Source organism: Cavenderia fasciculata, assembly GCF_000203815.1.
Source record: "Cavenderia fasciculata unplaced genomic scaffold Scf_Dfasci-G-b-143d02.r1-5, whole genome shotgun sequence".
NCBI classification, from domain to species: Eukaryota; Evosea; class Eumycetozoa; order Acytosteliales; family Cavenderiaceae; genus Cavenderia; species Cavenderia fasciculata.
In genome coordinates, this window is record NW_004457713.1 from 37,219 (window position 1) to 56,643 (window position 19,425).

Here is a 19,425-nt window from a genome sequence, read left to right on the forward strand (position 1 = left end):
TGATTAATAGTTATCAGTTTGTTTAATATTTAAATATACATACAGAAAAGGATGACAGGTTCAAGAAAATTCTTTGTTGGAGGAAACTTTAAATGTGTATGATCATTTGTTCAACAACAAGAACAACCCCCCCCTAATGAATTCAAAAAACTAACTTTGATCTCTTTACTCTTCTTCTTCTTCTTCTTCTTCTTACATCCTTTAATAGAATGGAAATAAAAGTTCATTGCAAACATTGATTGAATCAATTATTAAATCTACATTACCTGCCTCTGAGATTGTTGGTAAGTTAATTAATGACTTGCATGTCAGACAGCTCAACCTCTTATCCCTCTTCTTCTCCCAACTAATCCCCTCTTCTCTATTTTATTGTTTATTTGTAGATATTGTTGTTTCACCACCATCAATCTATTTGGAATATGTTAATCAACTTGTTGGACAAAGAGTTCAAGTAGCCGCTCAAAATTGTTACTCTGAGACCAAGGGTGCTTATACTGGAGAGATTTCAGCCGAGATGATCGTAGACATTGGTCTCAAGTGGGTGATCCTAGGTCACTCTGAAAGAAGAAACTTGTTCAAGGAAAGCAACCAACTCATTGCCAAAAAGACACAACATGCTCTCTCTCAAGGTCTTTCTGTCATCTTTTGTATTGGTGAACTCTTGGAACAAAGAGAAACCAACAAGACCGAACAGGTATTGGACGAACAACTTGGTTTCCTCCTCAATGGTGTCGTTTCAGATTGGTCAAAGGTAGTTATTGCCTATGAACCAGTTTGGGCCATTGGCACTGGAAAGACTGCTTCACCACAACAAGCTCAAGATGCCCATGCTTTTATCAGAAAATGGTTATCGGAAAAGGTCAGCAAAGAAGTTGCCAATGCTACCAGAATTCTCTATGGTGGTTCTGTCACTGCAACCAATAGTGCTGAACTTTCAAAACAACTAGATGTTGATGGGTTCCTTGTTGGTGGTGCTTCCCTCGTAGCTAGTGATTTTGTTACCATTATTAATACTGCCAATCCAAAATCTTATCTTTAAAAAAAAAATAGAAAGAAGAAATAATAAATGACAATTAAACAGTGCATGTCATAATTGAATTGTTTAATAAAATGTAATGTACTGTGTGTATTGTTGAATAAATAGAATAACAATTGTCCTCTGGCTGGTATATAAAAACAAATGAGCCGACAACAGAGAGAGAGAGAGAGATAGAGATTAATGCAAAACTGTAGCTCCACCGAAACCAAAACCTATAAAATTTTGGTTAATATCACTGTAGTTCTTTTTAATTGTAATTCCTATCATTATACTAACCTTTGACACCATATTTAGATTCGTAGCATCGTGGACAAAAGATTAAACCATTCTTCTCACTGTATGATCCACTGACCAATGATTTCTTGCAAAAAAAACATGAAAAACAACTAAATGATAAAAAATAAATATATAAATACCTTTTTCCTCAAAATTCTTCAAATCAAATAGTTCTTCTTCTTCTTCTTCTTCTTCTTTTTCATTTTCTTCTTAATCTTCTTGTTTGATTCTTCTTTCTTGACCTTACGTTCTATGCCAATCTCTTCCATTAAAGACCTTTGATTCATTTGCATAAGCACGCTTTCCACATCTTGGACAGTTGGTTGGGAAAAGTTCAATCGCCTCCTCAAATACCGGTTGTGTAAATGTTTGGACCGGTTGTTGTTCTACGACTGTAGTTTCATTCTTTGGTTGCACATCAAAAGAGTCTGTTGCATTTCCATGACCATATCCTTTCTTTAATTAAGGGTTGTAATTAGAAATTTAATTGTGTGATTGTCATTGTGATGTGATGTGATGTGATGTGATGTGATGTGATGTGATGTGATGTGATGTGATGTGATGTGATGTGATGTGATGTGATGTGATGTGATGTGATGTGATGTGATCTTAACAAGTATACTCTAGAGAATACATACAAGACGGAACAATCTGTCATAATCAGTCTTGCAATAAATCTTTCCACCAGATTCTGAAAACTATAAACCACAAATAGAGAGATTTTTTGGGGACCCAAACCAAGAGAGAGAGAGATAGAGAAAGAAAACATGTTAGATTTGTGAAAAGATAGATTCTCTACTGAAAAGGTAGAGAAAGAGAGTGGTAACACTATACATTTGACTTGTCCAAAAGCTTGTTGCAATGAGTACACTTGAAGCAAAGAGATTTATGATAATATTTTCCTTCAGCTAGTACCCATTCTGCTTGATAGACTGTTTTGTTACATGTAGCACAAATTTGGGACATTCTTCTTTTGTTGATTTGTTGTTTGATAGAAATAAAATAATTGAACCAACAAGCTTGTTCTCTCTCTTGGTTTGGGTCCCCAAAAAATTAAAATAAATAAAAATCAACGCCCCTCCTTTCTTTGAATTCTTGGATGGATGTATTGGTTCATTCAATGCTGGACATGATCATTTATGATGTATATTTAAGTATTATTTCAAAACATGTTGGGGCCAGATCACCCAATAATGATTATTATTGTCACAAATTTACCTCCCAATCTAGATTGTCAGATGATGATTAAATGATGATCTACTATTATTATTATTATTATTATTATTATTATGAATAATACCAATTTGTAAATTTATTTCTCCATTTCATGTTCTACTCCACGTATATACAAAACATTATTACATCTTATTAAAACTTCACCAAGCGTATCAATCATTGTACCATCTATCCACTCTTCTGTAGCTGCCAATTGTAAATTCATATAGTTATCTACTGATGCTAAAATACCTCTATATTCCATACCTCCCCATTTTAATCTGACTGCTACCTTTTTACCTTTGAGTTCATATAAAAATGGTTTGGGTGATAATGATTCTACTTTGTTCTGTTTGTCGAATCATTTACAAGTCGTTCGTTGTTTTAATATTATTATGGTGTTGTTTGTGGGGGGCAAGAGAGAAAGATATATAGAGAGATAGAGAGAAAGATAAAAAAGATATAGATTAGTTATTTGTTCATCGTCTATAACATCTATCTACTATAGTAGTAAAGTGACTTCTTACCATTGTCTATGAAATATCTATATGTATATATGTATATGTTCTCTTTTCTACTAAATATTTAGACTGAAAGAGTATAATCGATTGATAATACTAGTACTAGTATAGTTAGTTATAGTATGCACTTTTTTTTGGGTGAACAATGAATCGATCAGGCGCACAATAAAAATGATGAACACAAATATGAAAATTCAACAAAAGCGATTTATTTTAAATTTAAATTATAAAGAGAAGTGATCAACTATTTTATCATTTCCAAGCCAATTATAAAATCTTTGTTTCTTTAATTCATTAAAATACTTTTGGTACATTACATTTCCTATTTTATATGATCGGTAATTATTTTGATTATTATTATTATTATTATTATTATTATTTTGATTATTATTATTATTATTAATATCTTTTTTATCGATTTGAAAATAAGAGTTAAACAAAGAAGATATTTTAGTAAATGATAATAACATTTGGTATTTTGACAATGAAGATCTTTGAGAAGGTTGATCAAAATTTTTGGCGCAAGTTCCCATCTTTTTGCCTGAACCAGATAGGGTTACTTCTAGAGTTGATGGATAACTATAGTTAATTGCTAAACAAGATTGGTTTGATATTGTTAGATAATGGTCGACCAAATATTGTTCCATTTTAATGATTATACGTACACAATCCAGAAGGAATAGCAATATTTCCATTTCTTTGTTGTTTTTTACTTGTATTTCCAGTGCCTAGTACAATTTGTTCCATGATTTGTTTAGAGTGCTGAAATTGATTATTTGTGGCCAAGTATTGACATTTTTCATTGACTTTAAAATAATCACTTGGTGGATGCAGAGATATATTTACTCGATCGAATAGGGCCCTGGTCAAGCTAGGCTGGTTGTATAAATCTCCAACAATGATTGAATCCAAATAAATTGGTGACACAAACAAAGACAATAGAGATCCTTGAATGCCAACAATATTCCACTTGGCAATCTTGTCAGAACACGACATACTCTGTGTTTTCTCACCTCGACCTGGTTTAATTCTTAGTGATCCAGCTTGGTGGTAATCTATACCTTGTTCCTTTTTATCTTGAGGTTCACCCGCTACAGTTTTAGCACCTGTCCTCTGTATATCAAAACTTGTTACAGTATGTTTAATTTTCTTTTTCTCTCTCTTTTCCTCTTCTTGTATTTCTTCTTGTATTTCTTCTTGTATTTCTTCTTGAATTTCTTCTTTATTGTTTGAAATTGGAAATATCGAACAATCACCACCTATATGCACAATAAAATATTATTAGTTGATGGTGGTAAGTTGGATTCTAAAATCATTTATAATTTTGATACATACAAGGAGTTTGATTTATATACAAATGTAGTGATATATTATCTTTTAATTTAAATCTGAAAGGATATTTTCCAGTGTCTTTTTCCTCCCCTTCTTCTTTTTCTTCTTCATTTTTCAAGTGTGAAGGTATCAAATCCAATAATATGGATGAATAGGTTGCAGGTGATGTTAAAATACACTCCAATTCATTATATAACATTCTTTGAAATGACCTTTTGCATATTATTTCAGCATGAGAATCATTGACAGTGTCACCATTCTTACCGATTGCACTTGGACCAAGACATCTATTTCCAGTACCCATTGACAGTATATGAGAGATTGTATAACCACCACATGAAGAGAGATCAACACTACTGCTGCTGCTGCTTGTTTGTTTATTATTATCCTCCTTTTCTTCGTTCAATACCATAACCAATGCAGCCATTACTGTCCATTCTCTATCTTGAGGCTTTCCTTTTTTTGGTAAATTCTTTTCAAAATGATGATGACATGCTTGTGATATCTTGTCTGCAAACTCTGCATCATCTTTCCACCTTGATTGTTTAATAGTAGTAGTAGCAATAGATCTACTACTACTTCTACTACTTTGGTGGTTCATTATGACCTTTTTACTTTCCTCATCGTCGACAACATTATTGTTGTTGTTGTTGTTGTTGTTGTTGCTTAAAAGAGGAGATGCCATCAATACGCAAGAGTAAAAAGGTCATAATGAACCATGCACCAAATTCAATGCAACGGTACGAGAGAAAAAAAAAGTTTGTGTTGAATTTTTTTGTTTGAATGATTCTCTTTGTCCCAAACCAATAGATTTAATAACCGACCCAAACATAATTACGAATACATATATATTAAATTATTTATTCATTATTGTATAATACTGCGCACAAACAAACAATCACCAAATAGATAGATAGATAGATAGATAGTCAATAGATTTACATCATCACCATCATCATCGTCATCATAATCATTCATTAACATATCATTAACAACATATATATATATCTAAACAAAACACACCTCAATACACTCTCTTTTACAAATGAAGTTAACAACTACGATATTTATAATAGTTGTTGCTTTAGCGCTATTTAGTGACACTGTATCACCACAGGGTATATCTCATTATAGTCAAAGTGGTGGAGGTAAGCCAGGTCAAGTATCAAACTATATCAACGAAATCAATGTTGGTGGTGCTCTGAGCAGCACAGGAAAGAGTCGTTATGACTGGAGTTGGTGTAGACTATGGATATATGATGCAGTGTCACAGTACAAAGCATATGCTGACTTTCATCCACGTGTCGATGAATTCACTTCTCTAAGAATCGAAAATTGTATGTTATAACAACAACAACAACAACAAACAAACAAACAACAACAATATAATTTCTAACCATACTTTTTTTCTTTTTCTTTTATTGTAGCAAATACATCTATCATTTTTAACCAAAATGTAACTATTTGGTTGGATTTCCCAGGAACTAAAAATGTAACAACCTTTATTTACGATAGAGTTACTTGTGATAATACTTCGGCAGCTAATCCAGAAGGTTGCAAAGTAGATCCTCCACCAGAGTTTATACTCACAGAAAAGAATTATACTGTCACCCAAAACTTGACTCTCCCACCAAAGCGTGTCTACGATCCAGACAATAATGCAATTGTAAACTACTTTACCGCCATTGTACAGCTAGACAATGGAAATATTATCGATGCTGCATGGGATGGTGATAGAGACACTGGTATTTGCAATGATTGTGAAAAGTGTATCGATGGTCAATGTGCAGTCTCGCCAAACACAATGAAATGTGATGAAACAGGATGTAATCTCAAGATTTTCCTTGCTTGGGCTGGTGTGGACAAACAAAAGAAACCATGCATTAGTATAAGCAAGATTCCATCTGCCTTTAGAAAGTACAGTTTCACTCCAATCTCACAACTCGGAATGGGTCTTGTTGGAGACTTTTTGGAAAGAGTCATAGGAAATACAAACAATCCAAATACTGCCTAAACTCATCATCATATGATTTCTCTCTCTTTCTTCTTTTTAAAACAAAAACAAACAAATTCACTTGTTAAAATAAATAAATCAACTCAAATCCGCCATGTTAACATTATCTGTGTTTGTATTTTAACAAATAAGTTTTAATGATGATGGTTAAATTTTTTATTTACAATTATTATTTTTTTGGGTAAAAAAAAAAAAAAAAGACAGAGTCTTTTTAATTGTTTTCCATCTTTTCTTTTTTTTTGGATTAAAAAAGTTTTGATGGAACTTTTTTTGTTATTTTTTTACTTTGATTTCTTCTTGGGAGCAGATGTCTTTTTGGTGGCAGACTTTGTAGTTGACTTTTTCTTGGCAGCAGCTTTGGGAGTCTTCTTTACAGTGGTTTCTTTCTACAAAAGATCAAATCATTATATATAGTTGGTTAGTTTGTTGTTTTGAAATTGATTCAATTTAATAAATCGAGAGATTTTTTTTTTTTTTTTTTTTTTTTTTTTTACCTTTGCCTTTGTAGCTTTCTTTTTAATGGTGGAAAGTTGTTCTAAAAAAAAATAATTAAATAATTAAATAAATTGAGAATCGATTGGGTTAGCGCACTCCTCTACACCATATTAATAGATATATATAAAAATAAAATTTTGTTTGGGACGTACCAGTTTGAGAGAAACGTTTGGGTGGAGTAATTTTTCTCGTAGAAGTAGAAGTTGGAGGTAGAACTTGAGTTGGAGGACGTCTTGTAGCGGGTTTCTTCTTGGTTACTGATTTTGTTTCTGCTTCTGTTGACATGGCTGATGTTCTTCTAGGGGTCTACTATTAATCTATTTAAATTTATGTACTGTTTGGATGAGTTGGTAGCTAAAACTACAGTTGTTAAGTGACGTTGAATATAAATTACAGTGAAGCTAATTTCTTGAAGCGATAATTGGTAATTGTTTTAATTTTTTTATTAGAATATAGTCAACAGGTTATAATTCATTGTTATCAATTTCTTGTTGATTTTAAAGCATACCTAAAGAATTTATTTATTTAGTTGTCTCTCTTTTCTAAAATTGTTGTGATCGAATGACTACAAAATAATTCCTATGGCAATAATATTTTGTTCAAAAAAAAAAAACAAAAATCGAAAATTTTTTTTGAATTTAACCCCCAATCAACGGCTAAAAAGTGGGAACCCTCTCTCTCCAACCCAACAATGAGCACTAGTAGTATATGTATGCATACTAGAGTATATGTATAGAATAGCATGGTCACCGCCGCGTGTTGGTGTAATCAATATACAAAAAAAAAAATTGATTTTTTGAAAAAATTATTTATTATTATTATTTAAATAGTTGGCTGATGTGCTGGTATTATTTTAGTTGATCAAAAATTTTTCTTTTATCTGTTACTAAGTGTTGAGATGCATCAATGTGATCGTCTTGGTAGAATACAGATTTTCTTTCATTGTTGTTGTTGGATGATGACGACAATGAAGAGGGCATTAACGAAGATGTTGATGACGAGAGAGATGGTTGTTGTATAATAATATTATCAGATGAACTTGAAAGTGAATCTTGTTGTTGTTGTTGTTGTTGTTGTTGTTGTTGTTGTTGTTGTTGTTTGACTAGTACAGAGTTATGTTGTTGGTGGTTTAATGGTGTCATTGATGGTGACGACATTGGTGATGAGGTTGGTGACATTTTATTGGGTATCGATGACATTCTTTTAAGTATGGGTGCTGCCTTTGCATGTGGAATCGTTGGCGATGATGATCCACTACCACTACTAATTGAAGAAGTTCTACTTGTTGTTGTTGTTGCTGTCAATCCCTTTTCGATTGGGATCCCTGGGGAAATTGGGACACTTTCAATCGAACTACTACTGGCACTATTGGTTATAGTTGCGGTAGTGGGTGACAGAGTACTGTGAATAACTGGTGCCGAGAGTGGACGGAAACCAGAACCACCACCAGGTGAGTTTGTAATACTACTACTACTAGAGAGTTCAACAGATTTTCCTCCTTGTTGTCTTTGAATTAAAATCGGTGAAGAACATCTATTCTTTTCATCTGTTGTTTTTTGTTGTTGAATGATTTGTTGTTGTTGCTTTAAATCATCCATTGATTGAATAAGAGGTTGTAGTTTTTGAGCGACTACGGTTGATATTACATTTTGTAATTCTCTGTTGATGTGAGAAAAGATACTATTTTCAAGTTGTTTAAAGTCATTCTTTATGTCTTGAACGAGTTTGCTATTTTGTGTATCGATATACGAGAGTAACTTGTTTTCCATTCCATTAATAACCTCACTAAACTCTGCACGAGTAAATGTATTTTGGTTTACCAGAGGAGTAGGAAGAGCAGGTAATGGTTTTTGTGGTGGAAGTGATGATTTCTTGTGGAGAGGTTTCTTTTTCTTTTTTACAACCATTGTTCCAGTTGATGAATATTCTTCATCGTCGTCATCATTGTTTTCGTCGTCGTCATCATCATCATCATCATCATCATCTTCCTCTTCTTCTTCTTGTTCTGCGTCATCATCGATTGATTGATTTTTATGACCATGGAATACAGTTGTACTAAAGGCATCTATTTCTTCTTCTTCATCATCGTCATCGAGATTTTGAAGGGCAGCAGCTCTTTCATCATCCTCTTCTTGGAAATCTCTACAAGTTTCATACATTCCTTTAAATACCATTGTACCCCGAGTAGCAGTACCAAGTTGATACTGCTGTTTGTTATCACCACCATTGGAATCTACTGTATAGGATGTTGATACACTTTCATAATCATTTACTTCTCTATCTGGTTGCATTGGTTGATGATGTTGATGTTGATGATGATTATTATTATTATCATTGTTGTTGTTCTTTTGATTCTTTTTAATTTCATCATATTTCTTTTTTTTAATTCTAAAAACTTGGTTGATGAGGTCAGCCAATACTTCAGGACCTCTAGTCTTTTTCAAGAATGGATGGTTAAGTAGTTCCTTTGGTGATGGTCTCTTTTGAGGATTCTTGATGAGACATTTTGCTAGGAAATCATTCATTAGAGGTGACCATTTCTTTGGTTCGTTAAATGTTGGAGGTGGCCAAATGGGTACCATTTTCATAGCTCTCATTGGGTTCATATCCATGTGAGGTGGTAGTCCATCTGCCATTTCAATAATAGTGATACCCAATGACCATATATCTGCTTTGTAATCATAGGATTTCTTTAAAATAACTTCTGGTGCCATCCATAATGGTGTACCAATCATTTCCTTTGATTGATCAAATGCTCCATTTAATTTTTCACTTACTCCAAAGTCTTTAAAAAAAAAAAAAAAAAAAAGAGTTAATTGATAAATAATATGAATGATGATAATTTGAATGACATACCAGCAATTTTAACTTCAGAACTTTCAGAAAGTAAAATATTAGCAGCCTTTACATCACGATGAATAATATTTTGACTATGTAGATAAATGAGTCCTTTTAGGGTATTCTTAACGACAAAGGCAATTTGTGATTCATTTAAAGTCTTTTCAGTAGATTCTATAATGTCTCTAATTGATCCAGATGAACAAAAATCCATTAAAATCTTTTAAAAAAAAAAATAATCGTTGTAAATATTTTTGAACGACATTATATACTTATTATTTGATTGTTTTGTTATGTAATTACATACCCAAATTTTATCATGATTTTGAAGTGAACCAAAATAGGAAACAACATTTGGACTTTTACAATTCTTTAGGATATTAATTTCATTTTGAAGTGATTGACTCTCTGATTCTTTCATTTCGATTACTTTGATTGCCAATGTAAATCCAAGATCTTTGTGTGTACCCTTGTACACTGAACCATAGGCACCGTCACCCAATTTTTCATCCAACACAAAATCATTGTGACCTGTCCACTTTAGATCAAAGTCTACATGCATCTTGTGAATTACATTGTAAGGTGTTGATATTTCTGTGCTTGGATCAAACTTTTGTGACTTTGATCTCTTGTGGTGTGATTTGCTACTACTGCTGCTGCCTGACAATGATGCAGTTCCTCGGTGGAATATTTCTACAGGATTTAAAAGTTGTGCTGTCTTTTTAAATAGACTCTTTCCTCCACTACCACTTGTATTATGTTGTGATTCCGTCGTTGTATTATCATCTTGTCCTAAAATGGTTGCTGCTTTGTTTTTCTTTTTAGATGATGATGATGATGATTTCTTGTTATTGTCTACACTGTTGTTTATTTGTTCTGATGAAGATGGTGATATGATAGCAATGGGTGAAAGAGGAATATGATTAAAAAGATTGGTGGTAGATGTAGAGGCACTGCTGACAGCACTAATATTAGTAGTACTACCAGCACTGTTGTTACTACTACGACTACGATCACTATTGATGGTTTGTGTTGGTGATAGTGATCCAGCAGAATCATCAGATTTTATAGATGTGTTGCTATATTGTCGAGTGAGTGGATTCACTTGCAATGGTGATGTTGTTATGGTATTGTATTGATTACCATTGCTGCTACTATGTTGTTGTTGTTGTTGTTGTTGGTGGTGTTGGTGGTGTTGTGAAAATGTGGTGGCACTAGACAATGATGTTGAACTATCAGATCTTGTTGAATCTGTTACTCTTTGGTGTGTGCTACTACTACTACTACTACTACTATTGCTGTTGGGTGGTTGTGGAAAGCAATTTAATTCGTCTGACAACTCTGTCGATGAACTTTGTTGTAGTTGTTGTTGATGCATTGATTGCAAGTCTAACACTGTAGATTGGTCATGCAACTCTGATATAAGTATGTTGGGTGTTGGAGCACTAGATGACAGTTGTCCAAAATTGAATTCCTCCCCTTTGTTGTTGTTTTGATTATTAGAATTCTTTTGCTGAAGTGCCAAGCCGTTGTTGTTGTTGTTGTGTTGTAAGAGATTAGTAGTAGAGGGTGATTTTAATACTTTTTGTAAAAAGTTTGACATTTGAGCTTTTTGTAATACAAAGTACCCAGAAGATATTAATATCTTATATTTCTCTTCTCTCTCTCTGTTTGAACAAAAAAAATCAAACCAATCAATTTTATCACGCGGATGTTGTGTTCGAACACAAAAGCATGCTGGCGGCCAATTACAAACAAAAAAAATAATCCCTTTCAATGAAATCCGGCAAAGATTTTTAACATTGGCAACAATCGATTGTTTATTTATTTACACCACTCATAATCACACCAGATTTGATAACTATATAGTTCGTTATCACTCATGGTGTCATCAGATTTGGTTTATCTTTAAATCATAATAATAATAATAATAATAATTGTTGCTGTTATTTGTTGTTGTTGTTGTTTTACAATTCTCTCTTGTAAATCTTTGAGAGTAACTTGAGGAAAACTTCTTGTGGCATGATTCTGACGTTCTTGATCTTCTTGATGAGGTATTGGTAGGACTCGTCTTCGTATTTACGGAAGATCTTTTGAATGTCAATGTCTGCGTAGATCTTTTTGACAATGGATACATCTTCTTTGCTGTCACGACCATAGTGCTTCTTGAGAGCATCGATTTGAGCTGGAGTGCCATGGAGAATGGCTTGACAGATCAACCAACAACACTTGTTCTCTTCAATGTCACGACCAATCTTACCAATCACTGATGGATCACCATAACAGTCCAAGTAATCGTCTTGAATTTGAAAGTATTCACCCATTGGCAAGAGAATATCTTGAGCAGTATCAAAGGCAGGCTTGCTGGTGATACCGGCCATCAACATTGCCAATGCAACTGGGAGATAGAATGAATAGTATGATGTCTTGTATTTGACGATACGGTTGTAAGTGTCCAATTGGAAGAGTGAAAAGTCACCACGGTTTGGTTGAGTGGTGAGATCAAGAAGTTGTCCAAGTTCGGTTTGGTAGGTAACTTCGTGGAAGAGGTCCATAACATCGGCATAGTAGGCTTCATTTCTGAAATACTTTTTGATTAAAATATAGATACAAGATTCGAGAATAAATGAATCATTGATTGCAATATTACCAACTAAAGCATTTTGATCCTTTGAAATTGGCTAAAAACAAAAAGAAGAAATATAAATAAATAAATAATAAATATTAATAAATAATAAATATTTACATTATTGGTTCTGTACCAACATGGAGCACCTCTTCTGGTAATTGATTGATCCATAATATCATCAGAAACTAAAAAGAAAGCTTGCAACTATATAGTAGTAGTATTAAAAAAACCAACAACAACAACAAATTGAAAGGATTAGTATTTTAAATTTCAATTTGTTATGCTTGTTGTTGTTGTTGTTGTTGTTGTTGAACTTACCCATTCAATACACCAACCCAAAACGTTTGCCTTAAACACCTCACTTCTAGTGAGTTGACGACCTTCAACCAATAGTTGAAGTGAGTGAATAACGGTCAAACCACGATTCATCTTTCCACCGGCTACATTCTTTTCAATGTTCATACTGATCCAATGTCTTGCTGGCTCTGGAATGTCCATCGATGGAAGATCTTTGAGGATTTCATTCTTCAGAATTGGAAAGATCTCTACAAAGTCTTGTACCTCTTCTTTACCCTTCTTGTTGTTACCTGATGTATTATTGCTTTCAACTATAGATAGATAGGTATATATATATATATATATATATAAATATGTAAATAGTAGTGATACAAGTGATACAAGTAGTATTAGACATCTTTTGTTGTGTGTCATTATCGTCGTTACGACAAAAATATAAGAAACTAGACAATAATAACATACGTTGGGACATATTGGCAGTGAGGTGATCAGATATGACAGAGACACGTGATAGAGTTGAAGGATTCATTATCTCTTTCTATTTCGTTGTTTATACGTATAATAAAAATGTTGGTCTGATGGTGGTGATGATGAGGAGAAACGATTAAAAAATCTGATGATCGCTTTTTTTTTTTTTTTTTTAATTTTTTGTACAAAAAAAAACAAAAAGTCTTTTAAATATAAAATATATAAAATTCCTTTCAGTCCAGGTAGTAATTAAAGGATCTTGCTTTTAATTCACTGGCTGCAAGGAATATTGGCTCTCACTCTTTGCATACTTTTTATAGGGTGCTAATCGGAAAGCGGTGGTGGTTTGAGGAGGGGTTGATGTTTTTTTTTTTTTTTTTTTTTTGTTTTATTTTAAATGTTTGATGGTTTTGTGTTTAAAAAAGGTTCAACAATTATATATTAATTACTAAAGTCAGATAATAATAATAATATTATATAATAATAATAATAATAATAATAATAATAATAATAAGATGAGTAGTACTACAACTGCTACATCTGCTGAAAACAGCAACACCTCTACTACTTCTACTACCACTACAACTTCATCAACAAATGACAATACCTCCTCTTCCTCTACTACCACAACAGCTGCTGCAACACCAACACCAACAGAAGTTTCAGCTTCACCAAAACCAGCAAAGTTGGCATGGACCAAATCAATGACAGATTTAAAGAAACTATCTACTACAGAGAGAGTTGTCACTAGTGTCAAATATCCAAGATCAGAACCTTTGACTCGTGATCAGTTGTTCAATTTGGACAAGACTATCAATCTTGTTAAACTACAAGAACACTTTTTCAACGAAGGTAGATTACAACATGAGCATGTCATTGAAATTGTTAAAATGGCTGCTGAAGTATTGGAAAGAGAACCAACTCTTTTGTGTGTTGAAGCTCCAATCACAGGTATGCACTATATCAGTAATACTATTAGGTTAGTGGTGTCTAATTTCTAATCATTTGAATTATCATATCCTCTTTTTTAGTTTGTGGAGATATTCATGGCCAATTCTATGATTTGGTTAAACTTTTTGAAAATGATATTGGTGGAAATCCGGCCAACAACAGTTATCTGTTCCTTGGTGACTATGTAGATAGAGGTTATTTCTCAATGGAGGTTATTCTTTATCTCTATGCATGCAAGATTAACTATCCATCTACTTTCTTCCTTCTTAGAGGTAATCATGAATGTAGACATTTAACTGATTATTTTACTTTTAAAGAAGAATGTAAGTTTCGACAAATATATATATATAGTAGTCGTTTAAATTACTAGAGATTTTGATATTTATAGATATATATTATCTTTAGGTTTACATAAATATAGTGAAGAGATATATGACTTTATTACAGAATCATTTAATGCACTCCCATTGGCCGCCTTGTTGAATGGTAAATTCTTGTGTATACATGGAGGTCTATCACCTGATATTAAAACTGTAGGTAACACTTAACAAAACAAAACAAAACAAAAACAAAACATCATCAAACCCATAGTTTTATTAATATATTTTTATCTCTATTTATATTTATATTTAGCTTGATGACATTGCAAATATTGATAGATTTAGAGAACCACCATCATCAGGACCAATGTGTGATTTATTATGGGCAGATCCAATGGAAGAATTCACACCAGATATTAAAGAGCACTATCTTCCCAATGATGTCAGAGGATGTTCATACAATTATAGTTACAATGCAGTTTGTCACTTTTTACAACAAAACAAATTACTCTCTGTCATTAGAGCTCACGAAGCCCAAAATGCTGGTTATAGAATGTATCATCGTAATGCTGCCACTGGATTTCCATCAGTTATTACACTCTTTTCTGCTCCAAACTATTTGGATGCCTATAATAATAAGGGTGCTATTCTAAGGTAAAGAAAAAAAAAGAAAAAAAAATATTATCTTCCTTTACCAACTACAACTATATTTTTTAGATATGAAAATAATGAAATGAATATTAGACAATTTACATGTTCACCTCATCCCTATTGGTTACCAAACTTTATGGATGTATTTACATGGTCGATGCCATTTGTTTCAGAAAAGGTGGCAGAGATGTTGTTGGTATTCCTCAATCTATGTGACGATGAGGAAGCAGAAAAGCAAGAAACCAAAGAGGTTGATTCAGAAGAGGAAAAGAGAAAGCAGATGCTTCGTGCCAAGGTTCGCTCTGTTTCAAAGATTATGAGAATGTTCTCAATCCTTCGTCAAGAGAGGGAAACGATCATGATGATCAAGAGTTTTACGCCATCTAGAAAGATTCCACAAGGTCTATTGACAGAGGGCAAGGATGCACTCAAAAGAGCATTGGGCGACTTTGCCAAAGCCAGAAAGATGGACATGGTCAACGAAAAGAGACCACCACTCATCGATCGAGTCAATAGTCGTGGTGAATTACTTCGAATGAATAGTCGAGGTGAATTGTTCCGTATCAACAGTAGAGGTGAATTATTTAGAAGTAATTCATATGCTGATCTTAAACCAAATCATGGTCCTCAAGAAACTATTACCGTTACAGAGGTAATTGATAAAAAATCTCATTAAACTTTAAAACATTTAATGTTTTACTCTATCCATCCATCCGTCCGTCCATACGTCCATCTGTCCATCATCATCATCATCATCACAATTTACTCGTTAACAGCTTGTTATGTAAAAAATCAAACAAATAAACAAACAAATTTAGACCAACCAATCCAAACCGCGCCTTCTTTACAACGTTATTCGTTTTTTTGGACAAAAAACAATTAAATTTAATTTTTTTAAAATTTTTAAAAAAACGACGAATCCCTTTTCCCCTTCTCTCTCCCCGCTCACTCGCTCCTCGCAGTTTGTGTTATTTTTTTTTACTTGTTTTGAATAAAACTCTTTGAAGATCTTGTTTTGAAAACTAGTAGAGAAAGTACAATCTTAGAGAGAAATGGAAGAATTAGTAATCACAGTTGATACTGCAGAGAATAGTTTTGGTTGGATTGGAAAAGAATTAAATGATAGTCATATCTACATTGATCAAACAACATCATCCAAATCAACTTCAGCAGCTGCAGAATACTCTTTATTTTCAACAACATCAATTAGAAATGTAGAGCCAGTCGGTCAAGGTTTTGAATTACTTTGGAAAAAGTTACAAAAGAAAGAAGACGACAATGGTATCTACAAATTGGTTGAAACCAATCAAGATGAATCAAACTCTGGTAGCGAAGATGACATGGAAGAGAATGATGAACAATTCCAAGCTTTGAAACAAAAGTTCAAGTCAAAGGAATGGTTAAAGGATGCCGATCATTACGATATCATGGGTCTCTCACACTTGAGATGGCGTGCAACCGATCAAGACATCAAATTGGCATACAAGCGTATGATCCTTATTTGTCATCCAGACAAGAATCCAGGTACCTCTGATGAAAGTTTCAAGGCATTGCAAAAGGCATACGATTTGTTGAGCGATCCAAAGAAACGTCGTGCCTTTGACTCCAAGGAACCATTCGATGACGATCTTCCAACTGAAAGAGCCGCCGCACAAGGTGATTTCTTCAAGGTATTTGGTCCAGTGTTTGAAATGAACAGTCGTTGGTCAAGCGTTCAACCTGCACCAAAGTTGGGTGACATTGATACTCCCTATGACAAGGTTACCAAGTTTTATGACTTTTGGTATGCATTCAAGACATGGAGAGAGTTTACATTCGACGATGATCACGAACTCGATCAAGCAGAGTCGAGAGATGAACGTCGTTGGATGGAAGCACAAAACGAGAAAAAGAGATCAAAACTCAAAAAGGAAGAAGCTGCACGTATCTTGGAACTCGCCAACATGGCCTACAAGAAAGATCCACGTATCCTCAAAAAGTTAAAGGCCGAAGAAGATCAACGTGAACAAGCCAAACAAGCCAAAAAGGATGCCATCATTAAAAAGAGAGAAGAGGCTGAAGAGGCTGTAAGAAGAGAGAAACAACGTATCATTGACGAGGAGAGAAAGAAAAAGGAAGACGAAGAGGAACGTAAAAGAAAGAAAAGAGAAGAGGAAAGTAGAGTCACCACTGTCAAGGGTGATTTCAGAAACGTTTGTTATGCTCCTCTCTATGCCGTACCTGCACCACCATCCATCGAGGATGTAGAATTGGTATGCGCTGAATTCACTCTCGAAGAGTTGGAACAACTCACCAAACAATTCCAATCAATGTCTGTCGAGTCGGAAAAGAAATCATTGTTTGTCGAACAAGTCTCATTTGCCAAGGGTCACAAGACCGATCGTGAAAAGAGGGCTTTGGATAGTAAGAAATCAAACAACGATGTCAATGAAAAGGAAAAGGTTTGGACCGAGGAAGAGTTGGCTCAATTGGCAAAGGCCATTCAAAAGTATCCACCAGGTCATTCAAATCGTTGGGAGATGGTTTCTGGTTTGATCCCAACTCGTACACTCAAGGAAGTTATCAACAAGGCCAAGGAAGCTCAACCAACCAAGGCATCTTTTGCCAAACCTGTCGTTCAACAAGTATCTGCCTATGATAAATTCAAATCAAAGGTTGGTGACAAAGTTATCAACTCTGAACTTTCAAAGAGAGTTGAACCTTTAGAATCGGTCATTGTCGAAACACCAGCTGCTGCTGCTGAAACACCAGCACCAGTCGCCACCACCGCCGCTGTAGCCACCACTACCACTACCACTACGACACCAGCTGCTGCTGTTGCCACTCCAGTTGTTCCATCTGCTGCCGTTGCCAAAAAGCCAGCTGCTGCTGCTACTACTGCTGCCGCCGCTGCCTCAACCGAACCAGCTTGGTCACCAGAAGAACAAAAGCTTTTGGAAGAAGGTATGCAAAAGTTTGACAAGTCACTCGAAGATAGATGGGATCAAATCTCTGCCCATGTAAGCACAAAATCTAAAAAGGATTGTGTTAATCGTTACAAATATCTTGTTACTCTTTACAAATCTCAAGCCCAAGCTAAATAAAAGTAAAATTTAATTTAATTAAAAATACTATATTATAATTTATTTAAAAAATTTTAGTTTAATCCAACTCTGAAGATTTAACTCTTTTGGCAGGTCTTTTTCTTTGTTGTTGTTGTAGATTACGAAGATAATTCTTTTGATAACTATCCTTTTGAATTTGAGAAGACTTTTTATCAATGTAATTCAATACCTTGTCGTTTGACATGATATCACCAATGGTACCTCTCTTTTTCTCCTTGCTAGTGAATCTATTAAAATAGTCTGTATGATTATCGACAAATGTACCAATTTCAAATAGTTTTGGTAGACTTTGTTTGTCTGAACTGCTAAAGTGTCCTTGTGATGGATCGGCAAATCTTTGAAGATTGATCAATTTTGCTTCACGTTTCATTTCCTTGGTTACACCTCCAACTCCAAATCTTACTGTATTCTTTTTCTTATTTGTATTCTTATTGTCAACAAGAGCACCATGATCATTTCTTGTCATACCATTACTCTCTGTTGTTGGTAATATATTTTTAGATTCATCAATCGATACTATCTTTTTTTTGATATTATTTAAAGATTCCTCTTCAATGTCTATAAATGTTTGTTTTGATGTCTTTTCTAAATCCTTTCTTAATATATCTGTCTCTTTTGAACTAATAATAATAATAATAATAATAATAATGGTTAGCTATCACGTTTACATTATGAGAGAGATATATATTAAGGTACATTGTATTTTTCTTGACGAGTGTATCTATATTTGAAGCAGCAGACATTGCCAATGTCTCTAGTAATTCCAATTCATCTGTTTAACAAAAAAACAAGTTGATTTAGTGTGACTTTAACAAGTTTTATAATATATTACTATCTTTTGATCAATAGTACTATATTAATAAAGTATTTACCATTTGTTATCTTTGAGTTATCGAAATTATTCTTCTTTTTCTTTGTTGTTGTTGTTGTTTTTTTTTGTTGTCTTTTGCTGATCTCGTTGTCGTTGTAGAAGTAGTATTATCAGTCAATGAAATGACATCACTTCCATCTTCTAGATCAATTGTTCCTGTTCCTCTTGTCATCGTTCTTTACTTTACTTTTGTATGTATGTTAAGTAAGTAAGTACCTTTTTACAACAATATTGGTTTCGTTCGTTTTTTTCGCCTTGTTTTTTTTTTTTTTTTAATTAAAATAATAATAATATTTTTTTGCAATATTAAATTTCTTAAATTCTCATCAACTAGGAACGATTAATCCTAGTACTATTAGTATGAGAGAATGTACCAATGAGAGATGATCATTAAATTATTTTTT

General features: G+C 33.5%; 10 protein-coding genes across 10 annotated transcripts; 4 read left to right on the top strand and 6 right to left on the bottom strand.

Annotated features, from left to right (window-relative positions):
• Positions 1-51: 51 nt before the first annotated feature.
• tpiA (triose phosphate isomerase) lies at positions 52-1,039 on the top strand (the record flags this gene model as incomplete). The annotated part of the gene is made up of 3 exons (XM_004357406.1): positions 52-96; positions 209-284; positions 384-1,039. 3 exons carry the CDS (start codon positions 52-54, stop codon positions 1,037-1,039), a joined length of 777 nt encoding a protein of 258 aa, XP_004357462.1.
• A 177-nt stretch (positions 1,040-1,216) lies between these two features.
• On the bottom strand, positions 1,217-2,281 carry limC (LIM-type zinc finger-containing protein; the record flags this gene model as incomplete). Its single annotated transcript, XM_004357407.1, has 5 exons — positions 1,217-1,251; positions 1,316-1,425; positions 1,563-1,771; positions 1,954-2,013; positions 2,150-2,281. The coding sequence occupies 5 exons, from the start codon at positions 2,279-2,281 to the stop codon at positions 1,217-1,219; spliced, it is 546 nt and encodes a 181-aa protein (XP_004357463.1).
• Positions 2,282-2,627: 346 nt separating this feature from the next.
• On the bottom strand, positions 2,628-5,367 carry DFA_02228 (adenosine deaminase acting on tRNA 1; the record flags this gene model as incomplete). Its single annotated transcript, XM_004357408.1, has 6 exons — positions 2,628-2,869; positions 3,034-3,074; positions 3,355-3,643; positions 3,717-4,310; positions 4,387-5,048; positions 5,276-5,367. The coding sequence occupies 6 exons, from the start codon at positions 5,365-5,367 to the stop codon at positions 2,628-2,630; spliced, it is 1,920 nt and encodes a 639-aa protein (XP_004357464.1).
• Positions 5,368-5,428: 61 nt separating this feature from the next.
• DFA_02229 (uncharacterized protein) lies at positions 5,429-6,397 on the top strand (the record flags this gene model as incomplete). Its single annotated transcript, XM_004357409.1, has 2 exons — positions 5,429-5,720; positions 5,811-6,397. 2 exons carry the CDS (start codon positions 5,429-5,431, stop codon positions 6,395-6,397), a joined length of 879 nt encoding a protein of 292 aa, XP_004357465.1.
• A 281-nt stretch (positions 6,398-6,678) lies between these two features.
• Positions 6,679-7,177, bottom strand: DFA_02230 (uncharacterized protein; the record flags this gene model as incomplete). The annotated part of the gene is made up of 3 exons (XM_004357410.1): positions 6,679-6,783; positions 6,892-6,932; positions 7,045-7,177. The coding sequence occupies 3 exons, from the start codon at positions 7,175-7,177 to the stop codon at positions 6,679-6,681; spliced, it is 279 nt and encodes a 92-aa protein (XP_004357466.1).
• Positions 7,178-7,740: 563 nt separating this feature from the next.
• pakF (putative protein serine/threonine kinase) lies at positions 7,741-13,185 on the bottom strand (the record flags this gene model as incomplete). The annotated part of the gene is made up of 7 exons (XM_004357411.1): positions 7,741-9,677; positions 9,749-9,950; positions 10,038-11,397; positions 11,702-12,411; positions 12,477-12,563; positions 12,678-12,967; positions 13,119-13,185. 7 exons carry the CDS (start codon positions 13,183-13,185, stop codon positions 7,741-7,743), a joined length of 4,653 nt encoding a protein of 1,550 aa, XP_004357467.1.
• A 454-nt stretch (positions 13,186-13,639) lies between these two features.
• canA (serine/threonine protein phosphatase calcineurin A) lies at positions 13,640-15,722 on the top strand (the record flags this gene model as incomplete). The annotated part of the gene is made up of 5 exons (XM_004357412.1): positions 13,640-14,075; positions 14,156-14,398; positions 14,481-14,608; positions 14,709-15,049; positions 15,113-15,722. 5 exons carry the CDS (start codon positions 13,640-13,642, stop codon positions 15,720-15,722), a joined length of 1,758 nt encoding a protein of 585 aa, XP_004357468.1.
• A 376-nt stretch (positions 15,723-16,098) lies between these two features.
• Positions 16,099-18,129, top strand: DFA_02233 (myb domain-containing protein; the record flags this gene model as incomplete). Its single annotated transcript, XM_004357413.1, has 1 exon — positions 16,099-18,129. One exon carries the CDS (start codon positions 16,099-16,101, stop codon positions 18,127-18,129), a length of 2,031 nt encoding a protein of 676 aa, XP_004357469.1.
• Positions 18,130-18,187: 58 nt separating this feature from the next.
• Positions 18,188-18,893, bottom strand: DFA_02234 (uncharacterized protein; the record flags this gene model as incomplete). Its single annotated transcript, XM_004357414.1, has 2 exons — positions 18,188-18,770; positions 18,847-18,893. The coding sequence occupies 2 exons, from the start codon at positions 18,891-18,893 to the stop codon at positions 18,188-18,190; spliced, it is 630 nt and encodes a 209-aa protein (XP_004357470.1).
• A 135-nt stretch (positions 18,894-19,028) lies between these two features.
• Positions 19,029-19,193, bottom strand: DFA_02235 (uncharacterized protein; the record flags this gene model as incomplete). Its single annotated transcript, XM_004357415.1, has 1 exon — positions 19,029-19,193. One exon carries the CDS (start codon positions 19,191-19,193, stop codon positions 19,029-19,031), a length of 165 nt encoding a protein of 54 aa, XP_004357471.1.
• Between the last annotated feature and the right edge of the window lie 232 nt (positions 19,194-19,425).